This window comes from Trachurus japonicus, chromosome 24, assembly GCF_045865225.1.
Source record: "Trachurus japonicus isolate A0001 chromosome 24, Traja_1.0".
Taxonomy (NCBI): Eukaryota; Metazoa; Chordata; class Actinopteri; order Carangiformes; family Carangidae; genus Trachurus; species Trachurus japonicus.
In genome coordinates, this window is record NC_140930.1 from 9,132,552 (window position 1) to 9,142,551 (window position 10,000).

The 10,000-nt window shown below is 40.0% G+C and overlaps 1 protein-coding gene across 7 annotated transcripts in view; it reads right to left on the reverse strand.

Annotated features, from left to right (window-relative positions):
* Positions 1 to 10,000, reverse strand: part of dnmt3aa (DNA (cytosine-5-)-methyltransferase 3 alpha a) — a 76,169-nt gene that overhangs the window by 11,770 nt on the left and 54,399 nt on the right. For 4 of the 7 annotated variants that reach the window (XM_085771793.1, XM_085771790.1, XM_085771789.1 and 1 more), the window contains 8 exons: positions 9,260 to 9,463; positions 4,788 to 4,946; positions 4,342 to 4,449; positions 3,714 to 3,861; positions 2,379 to 2,525; positions 2,230 to 2,274; positions 1,437 to 1,516; positions 86 to 198 (listed from right to left, as the gene is read on the reverse strand). In XM_085771793.1, the coding sequence (XP_085627919.1) occupies positions 86 to 198; positions 1,437 to 1,516; positions 2,230 to 2,274; positions 2,379 to 2,525; positions 3,714 to 3,861; positions 4,342 to 4,449; positions 4,788 to 4,946; positions 9,260 to 9,463 (1,004 nt within the window). Of the gene's footprint in view, positions 1 to 85; positions 199 to 1,436; positions 1,517 to 2,229; positions 2,275 to 2,378; positions 2,526 to 3,713; positions 3,862 to 4,341; positions 4,450 to 4,787; positions 4,947 to 9,247; positions 9,464 to 10,000 lie in introns of all 7 variants that reach the window. The other 3 variants (XM_085771791.1, XM_085771792.1, XM_085771788.1) reach the window with 1 other exon arrangement.

Here is a 10,000-nt window from a genome sequence, read left to right on the forward strand (position 1 = left end):
CTGGCCGCACACACATAAAAAAAAGAAAAAAGAAAAAAAAAGAGTCAACTGCAGTCTGCCAGGCGACGGGCGGCGTAGTACTGACCTACAGCAGTTGTTGTTGCCACACATGAGCACTTCCCTGCCTCCACAGCAGATGGTGCAGTAGGACTGGTAGCCGTCGTCGTCGTACTGGTAGGCACACTCCAGGAACGAGTTCTGGTTTTAACAAGAGGGAAACGACACAAAAAAAACACCAATGTCACGCTACTAATAGAGTATAGACACCACTAGTAGAGTATAAACCCAGTAGAGCTCTGAGATCTACTGACTCAGGTCAGATAGTGGAGCACAGAGTTCAAACCAGACATGGTGAAGCAGCATTTAGCTGTTATGCTGCACACAAGTGGAACAAACTATCTATTTTCTTTTATTTTCCTTTTTTTATTCTTCTTTGTTCCTGCTTTTAACTGTGTTTTTTGTTTTTATGCTGTTTTATGCTTTTGCTTTTATGAGTTTTGTCTTTATGTAAAGCACATTGAGTTGCCTTGGTATGAAATGCGCTATATAAATAAAGATGCCTTGCCTTGCCTTGCCTTGCCTTGCCTAATGTCAGAGGATGGATCAGCTTCAGCATCTGTTCATGTTCATGTTCATGTTCGTGTGTCTGTGTAACCATGGTTTCACTCAGGAGAGGAGGGGGCACGCACACATACGGGTCAAAACCAGATGACAAGGTGAGTGGGCTCCACATGGTGCAGCAGTGTTGTGTGATGTCTGCAGAGCCGGAGCTACTGTACTGACTGTTTATATCATCTGTCAATCACTGTAATACTTCTTTAATTAAATGATTGACAATTTAGTTTGTAAGATGTTGGAAAAACAAAGATGTCTGATGTCTTAAAATCACTTGTTTAGTCCGACCAAAATGAAAGAGATTAAAATAGATAGCTTGGACATAATTGTTATCGTACTGACAAAATCATGACTGTAGGATGCATTAAAAACCAATATGAATGGTATACATGATATATATAAATGATATAAAGTAAAGAAAAGCAAAAAGGCCTGATATTTGAAGAGCTGCATGAAAGAACGTTTATCCTTTTTGCAAGATAAATGATCAAAATCACTGATTATTCATCATTTTAAAGCAACACATACCGATTTTCTCACATGCAGCGGTAGGCTACATACAACACGACATGTACTAGAATAATATGTGTAAGATTGATATCACAATACTGTATCAATAAAGCATCATGTTGTTTCACTGTAAAGCCTCTTAATGCATCACACATGTAGACAAAAACCTCAGTAACTCATATTTTTTAGCTTGAAATCATTGATTTTGATGTTATATTATGATGATATGATTCTATTAAAAGTCCATAAATAATAATATTCAGTTTATTTAACACAATGACAGAAAACAGAGTGTTGTTTGTTGTTCTTACTTTGCAGCCCTGGCACATCGCTCCGACGAAGAGAGGATGCTCCAGAGAGACGTTGAGGCTTCCACAGGAGATACAGATATCTGGGGAGAGGACAGACACACAAACTCAGACATAATCACAACAACAACTAGGGTTTCACACTTAATCAACTATAATGTGCCTAACATCAATAATAAGATTGTATCACAGGACATTTGGCCGGTTGCTTTGTTTTTATTTCACTTTGCAGCTCATCGTCAGGTACAAACTCCTCTCAAACAGTAAATTATTCTGCTTATTGAATAAATCAAAGACTGAAATGCCAAAAATGTAAACTCTAACCTTCATTTAAGTCTGGACCAGAGTTAAACTCGACTTTAAATCTGATATATAGTGTTTGAAACTGGCCCTGACTCACTCTACTGACCCTGCAGACGAATTAACAAGGAATGAAATAATGCATAATGAAACAATGTCAGTAATAACGTGTCAAAATGTGATAAAAAATTACCTCTAAATGATGTTTTGGCTGTGAATGGTTAAGAAAAACCTTTGCATGTAATAGCTCTGTGTGTAATCTAACACATTTATAATATATCAAGCGGAAAAATTACTGTTTTATAAAAAGATAATGAATTTTTTAATGATGGTGTAAATTAAACATTGAAAGGCATGTTTCATTTCTAACCTATTCAAAGAGCTATTCCTATTAAAATATGTTATTCACCAGTCATTACACTATTAATTAACACCACAAATACCACACACAACACAGTATAAACACATTTAAGAGGAAAGAAATTTGAGCTTTTACCTTCTATATTCCTGGTTTTCTTTTTGATTTCGAGTATGAGTCTCTCTGGAAAACACAACACATTAGAAAACATTATTATTTCACATTAATAAATATGTTTTTTTTGTGCTTTTCTCTGCAGGAAATGTTAACGTCGGCGTGAAATTTACCTCTGGTCCCCTCGTCGATCACCTCTCTGATCTTTGCTTTCTCCGCTGCGTGGTTCTTACGTGGTTTCTTTGCAGGTGGAGGTGTGTACGCGGCCTCGGGCTCCGCCCACATCTCTGGGTAAACCTCCTTGTACGGGTTCTGCTCCTCTGTGTTAGGGTTAGGGTTACACGGACACGTTCTGGACTTAATACAGCTTCTCTGTTGTTTTGCAGAGGCTGGTACTGCACCAGGTTGACATTTACTGTAGACGGATGAATCAGTTTTTGACCTATGCGATAAAAAAAACTCTTCCATCAGGTCGCCGCTATTTTCCTGAGGCCTGAACAGACAAACACAGAACTTAAAGGTCCGTTTACCAGGTGATGCGGTGGTGCAGAGTCCAGAGAAGATGGATTAAGATAAAACCGACTCATGTTCTGATTGAAAAGCATGAAGACGATGTAGGAAAACACGTCTGATTCACTGTGTAGCTACGACTTTAAACCAGACTGACGGGACACGACGCATCACTGATCCAAGTCTTTATTTGACTTGAAAATGCTGATTAAATTGATTGATTGATTGATTGATTGATTGATGGTTGATTGATCTTATCTCTGAACTCTGGGGACAACATGTTTGAAAATGGGTCTGTTTTGGTGACATGATGGTGTTTTACTGTAAAATGGTCTCACACCCTCTCTCTCTTGGCTGAAATGAGCATTTATTTCTTAGTATATTGATGCTTTAAAGTATAAACTATACTACATTTTTACCATAAAGGGATAGATCAACATTTTGGCAAATTGGCCCATTGCTATAATCCCTATAGTCATACTGTAGCAATAGGTTTGTTACCTTTAATTGTCGGTGCAAGTTATTTTTAGAACGGCGGAGCAGCTGCTCAGAGCTACGCTACGGAGGCTCGTGGGATTTCTTGGTTTCCCTCTTCAAACTCATCAAATACACTTGTGACCTGCACATTCACCACGTTATGAGATAATAACGAAACATTACCAGACAGAGTTGTTTTTGAGGTAAATTCAGAGACTGCTTTCTGAAAAACTGCCCCCGACAGGAATGCACATCAGCGGTTTTGCATGAATTTACCTCTAAAACAACTCTGTCTGGTAACGTTGTGTTATTATCTCATAGCGTGGTGAATGTGCAGGTCACAACTTGTCCACCAGAGCGTTTTGGAGTTGTTGGATTGTGTATTTGATGAGTTTGATGAGGGAAACCAAGAAATAGCCTTTCTTTGTCATCTTTGTTTAAGAAAAGCATCTGGCATTATTTTGAATTAAAAAACGTTACTTCTCATTGTCGATAACAGTAAACATCCCATTAATACGCACCTTCTCCAGGGTCCAGCGACTGAGGGCCGTTGGGTAGGAAGCCGGTCATGGCCCACTCGATCATCTGTCTGGTCTGAATGTCCACGCCCTCTGATTCATCGCTCGCATCACAGGAAGGGACTGGCCTCCCCGCCCGCACACTGGCCACCTAAACAACACGTCAGCAAACGTCAACACACCGTTAATCATCTCTACAATCTGGATTTTCTTTATCTACAAGATCCAGATGCTCATTCACAAGCAAAATCACACCTGTTTAACATTTTAAAAAAGTTGATCTTAACCCAACCGGTGCCACAGAAGGTGTAAATGACTAATTGATCTCAACTGGTTAAAAGAAAAAAAAGTAAATGCTAAAAATAAAGAGCATGAACTAATGCACCCACATGTTGCCATCTTATAAATTGTGGATGGAGCCAGATGAGAACGACACCTCCACAAATGCAAAACACCAACGTTACATAAGAGAGGAATGAGTAAAATACGACCTTTAGACTTCAGTGCATTTGTATTTTGGTCTCATTGATGCTAACTCCATCCAATAATAATAAGTGCAGGCAGCAACAGAAAATACAGAAAACAGTGCCCGACCCTGAGGAGGTTTGAGTTTCGACGGTGTCTTTGTCACCTGCAGAGCCTCGAAGATGGCTTTCCTGTACATGGACTGTTTGTTGTAGGTGGGCTGGTGGAAGGCCGAGGAGAAGGAGCTCAGAGGCATCAACTTCTCCACACACACCTGGAACGAATAAAAGAAAAGATAAATCATTCAATGTGAACAAGATTTAAAAGAAAAGCTATAGATAAATAGAAAAAAGAAGAAAGGTGAGCATTATAAGTTCAAGGTATAAAATTCTCGTTTTTTCTCCTCTTGTATCTGTGGCTCCAAAAGAAAATGTGAGTAAAAATCAAGGTCTTATTCACATACTGAAGTTTCTGAACCGTATAAAAGGATAAAATAAGTGTAAAGACGACCATCTGCTGAACTGAAGTTAAATTACCTTCTGAACAGAACTGGTAGCAGCTGTTATTATTATTATTATTATTATATATCCTATTATTATTATTATTACTCACCACAGAGAACTTGCCGTCACCGAACCACATGACCCAGCGAGTGCCATCTGCAGCTCGACTCCGGCCGCTCATCCACCAGGACACGATCCTGCCGGGCCACCACGAGAAGCCGCGCAGCTTCCCGAACACCAGCGTGCCGATACCGAAGCCCCGGCCATCCTGTCGGGAAGAGAGAGGAGGAAAGAAAAGATGGAGACGTCAGGACGATCTGGTTACAGGATAAAAACTGGGAAAATCTGCAATGTTACAGCAAAAAAAGGACTGGAAAATAAGGTATATGTTGATAAATATAATGACAGCTACACTATAAAACACCATATACTCAATATTATTGAATGAAAGCGAGATATAAAGAGGTTTTCAAAGCCAAACTGCATTTTTGACACCTTGCGAAAGCTAGTTTTGTCTTTGTGAATAAGTAATATGTGCTGTGTCTAATTGGGCATCACCTCTGATAAAAGCTGCTTCCAGCTCAGAGGCCTTAAACATTACCAGTCATTCAATTTGCAGGAAGCAGCAGAGAATTAGCACAAGATGTTATTTCCCCAGCTATTTTGCATTGTTATTATCCAGCGAAGGCACCAAGTCCTGTGTTGTCTCATTAGCCGCTGCTCTAAACATAAATGATGACTCAGGCTGTTTTCTGCCTTTATGAGATGGACTGTTGACAGGAAATGAGACAGAGAGAGAGAGAAAGAGAGAGATGCAGCTAATGTTAGCGTTAGCAGCAGCTTCAGTCCTCGTTTTTTTCTCACGGAAAAACTCAGGAAAACATGAAGGATATTTTTCCTGCTCCAGTGTCCTGTTGTTTTCCTGAACCGCATCAACACTCGGAGCTCTGAGCCAAAACAACCTTCACATTATCAGACCATGTTTTTTAGACAATGCAGCTTCTATCCTGACTGTCTGTGTCTGGATGGAGCAGCAGCCGCGCCTCCTATCAATCAATCAATCTGTCTGTCAATCAATCAGTCAAGCTTTATTTTTATCTCTCACCTTTTATCCACGTCAAAAATGTAATTCAAAGTGATTGGATGAAAAAGAAAAAAGATTAGACTTATTTTTAGAGACTTATGCACCCTTACGGTTATAATATGTGAGTAGCTGAAATGATAAAAGGTGTTAAAAATAAAAAATAAATAAAGGGTTTATAAAAAAAAAGCACTGAAATAATCCTATGAATATAAGTAGTTGAAATAATTAAAGATAGAACGATGAGTCATATAAGTAGCTAGTAGCAATAAAAGTGTAAAAGATTAATTATAGAAGCAATAAAATATAACAAAAAATAAGTATAAACGCTAAAAATAATCACATTGTACAACACTACATAAGAGTCAGATTGAAAGATAAGTCTAAATCAATCATATCAAGCAATTATAGATTAGAAGGTAAAAGGAAAAGTCTTTTTTTTACTTCCATATACATTGATTTTCTCAATTTTTCTACTCTATCATTTAATTTTTTATCAGTTTTCAATCAGTTGCTTCAGCTTTTAAAGCATAATGTCTATTTTTTTAATTGATATTTCATTAATATTCTTATTTTCTCCTCATGTGAAACTCCCTGAGCTGCATTTATTGTTATGAAAGCTGCTAAATAAATAAATAAATAAAACTACCATAATTATAATATCATTACTTTGATTAACATGTTTACAGTGGATCCTGCGGAACAAGAAGTTTTATCTCAGAGAACTAAAACTAAAAATATGCTCCGGTAAAAATAAGCTGCTGTGAAACCTGTGTAGGCAGCAGCAGAGCAGCATTGATTAGGATTCACTTATTGATCATATCATTGATCGATCGTCCTCTGCAGATAAAGTTCCTGCGGAGGTTCGCCTTTTCTATTTTTTTTTTTTTTTCAGAGCGACGGTTCATCCTTCCTTCCTTCATGCCGAGGAAGAAGATGGTGTGATACAGTACGACTGAAAGCTCCAGAACAGCTGCTAATGGACGGTTTCTCCCTGATAAGTTTATCTGCATCTTATTATTGGATAACCAAGAACATCTGTTGCTAACGGTAACGACACACTCCTCCTCCTCCTCCTCGTCCTCCTTGTCACACATTCACAGTGGTGGACAGTAACAGAGTAAATTTACTTGAGTACTGTACTTAAGTACATAGGATTTGTACTTTACTTGAGTATTAGATTTCTTTGGTACTTATTACTCTACGACAAATGAGGATAAACATATGATTTTCCCTGACTTTAAGCTGTCAGGTCAAGTTTTAAAAACCTGTAGTCAGGTGAAATATCTTGGTCATGTGATCACAGACACACTGACTGATGACGAGGACATTCTGCGTCAGTCTCGCATGTTATATGTGCAAGCAAATGTGCTAAGACGGAAATTTGGCTGTTGTTCTGATGATGTGAAGCTGACTCTGTTTAAAGCTTATTGCACACCGCTGTACACTGCACATCTGTGGTCAAATTACAAAAAAACGAGTTTTCGGAGATTACAAGTGGCATATAATGACTCTTTGAGAATCTTGTTAAAACAGCCCAGATGGACCAGCGCCACTGAAATGTTTGTGAATGCTCGAGTCAACACTCTCCAGGCTGTCTTAAGAAATATCATGTATAAGTTCATTTGTCGTCTGAACAACTCAGAAAATCAGATTGTGATGGAACTGACAAATGTTGCATTTAGTGCCACGCGTTACACGTCACTGTTCTGGAAACACTGGTATAAGTGTCTTTTAATAAGGGGCTGCTAGGCTACCCCGTATGTTGTGGTTGTCTGTTGTTGTATTGTTGTATTTTTAACTGGACCCAGAGTCTGTAATAAAATTATCTATCTATCTATCTATCTATCTTACTTGAATACATTTCCAAGACAAATATTTTTACTTTTACTCGAGTTAATTTCTAGGAAGGCTGAAAAGTACTCGTTACTTTCAGGTCTGCTCTTCTTTCGTCTTTTTTTTTCTAAAACAGGGTCTCTGCTAGCCTAGAAATCTAGACGCACCCTAGTGGCAGCAAATATATTTGCTCCGTAGGTGGGTCTAGAAACGAGCCATAGGAACTTTTTGAGTCTCGAACACCGATTGTGTTCACCAATCACAGCGCTCTATCTGTTTAGAGAGTCGTTGGGCGGGCTAACGCGATGACAACATACATTTTAATTGGCTTGTCAGGCAACGACATCCTGCTCTTTGCTCTGATTGGTCGTAGCGCTACCCTATTGGTGCAGAGGCAGTTTGAAAGACAGCCTTCATCCCGCCCCCTGTATTGAGCCGAGGTCTACCGGTCGTTTCCAGACTATACATTTTAGTGATATAGTCTGGCTTGTCAGGCTAGGTCTCTGCAGGTTTCACCAGCTCAAATTTATTATTATATAGACTTTTTAAGACCCCGTGGATACCCTGTAAAATACTATTGGACACAAGCTGTGTTTGTCAAAGAAGGAAACCCTAACCCCTAAAAGCAGCACATCAGTGCAGCTGGTTTGAAAGAGTTAATTCCCAGAAACAAGAGTTAAAAGGTCCTTAAATTCATTTAGAAAAAAAATATAGTAATTCATTGATGTGAAAAATAAGAAGTGTACTCTTACTCTTTTACTTAAAGGGATAGTAGCATTTTTTTAAAGTGGGGTTGTATGATCTACAAATAGCCCCTAAGTACTTTAATTGCAGTAGAAGACTCTCTGCACTCCTCCCGTTAGCAACGCCAGCCCATAGCCCTGCCCAGAGATTTACAACTTACAGTGTTGTGAATGGACCCAAAGAAACGGCCTATTTTCACGGCCTGAAAGAGGTTTTACCTGAAAAAAAATACCCAGTTCCATTGTTCGCTATAATATAATTTTTTCCAGCCCTTCAAAGTGCATGAAAAACACAGTTTTTATTTGGACCTAACCAACTCACGTATCCCTCCGGCTCAGGGTTAGCGCCCGCCGATCAGCAGTTGGTTAGCTCCAAATAAAAACTGTGTTTTTCCTGCACTTTGAGGGGCTGGAAAAAATTATATTATAGCGAACAATGGAACTGTGTTTTTTTTTTTCAGGTAAAACCTCTTTTAGGCCGTGAAAATAGGCCGTTTCTTTGGGTCCATTCACAACAATGTATGTTGTAAATCTCTGGGCAGGGCTATGGGCTGGCGTTGCTAACGGGAGGAGTGCAGAGAGTCTTCTACTGCAATTAAAGTACTTAGGGGCTATTTGTAGATCATACAACCCCACTTTAAAAAAATGCTACTATCCCTTTAAAGTAAATTTAAAAGCATGTACTTTTGGATACTTAAGTACCTTTAAAAGCAAGTACTTTTTTACTCTTACTCGAGTAACATGTCGACTGAGCTACTTTTACTTGTAACGGAGTAAATTTTGACCAGTAGTATTTGTACTCTTACTCAAGTACTGGGGTCGAGTACTCTGTCCATCTCTGCACATTCATAAACAGCTGTGTGTGTGTGTGTGTGTGTGAAATGTGGTGTCGGGTGTTGCTTGACTCACTGGATGTTGTACCTGGTACTCGATCTCGTTCGGCGTGGCTTGGTCCCCCCTGGCGACCGGCTCGGGCGTCACGGCGACCGTCGGGGAGGCGGGGTCCGTGTGCTGCTGCGAGGGAGGAGGGGCCGGGCTGGCGGGCTCCTCCTCTTTCTGGAAGTCGGCCTCCGACAGGTCGTCCATCATGTTGATCTCCGCCTCTCTGTACGCTCGCCGCTCGGCCTGCCACGACAAACGCAGAGACAGAAAGAAAAGAAACACAATATTTTTTTAGCTTTTTCCACTTGTTAAAATGTTAATTTGTGTTTTTCTGTTGCTCCGTAGTGGTCAGACCCAGTGGCGTGCACAGACTTTTTGAAGGGCAGGGGCGAAAAGGAAAAAAAAGGGCACATAATAGCGCGTCCTCGCCACTGAAGAGGGCACTTTACCACATGTTTTGGCCCCTAGATGTGGCTCCTAGAGGGCACTTTCAGGGCTGCCAAGTTTCAGAAAATGACAAGAGTGAGACTGTAGCGACATGGTGCGTTTGGCCGGCGACCACAGGTTGGGGGCGAAAAAAATTGGTCTTTTTTAACGTCGATTTGGCCTGTTTTAACACGTGTTTTGGCTCCCAAGAGGGCACTTAAGCACACGTTTTGGCTGCCTTGAAGTTCACTTTAGCACACGTTTTGGCTCCCATGAGGGCACTTTAGCATATGTTTTGGCTCCTAGAGGGCACTTTAACGCGCGTTTTGGCTCCCAGGGGGCACTTTAGCACGC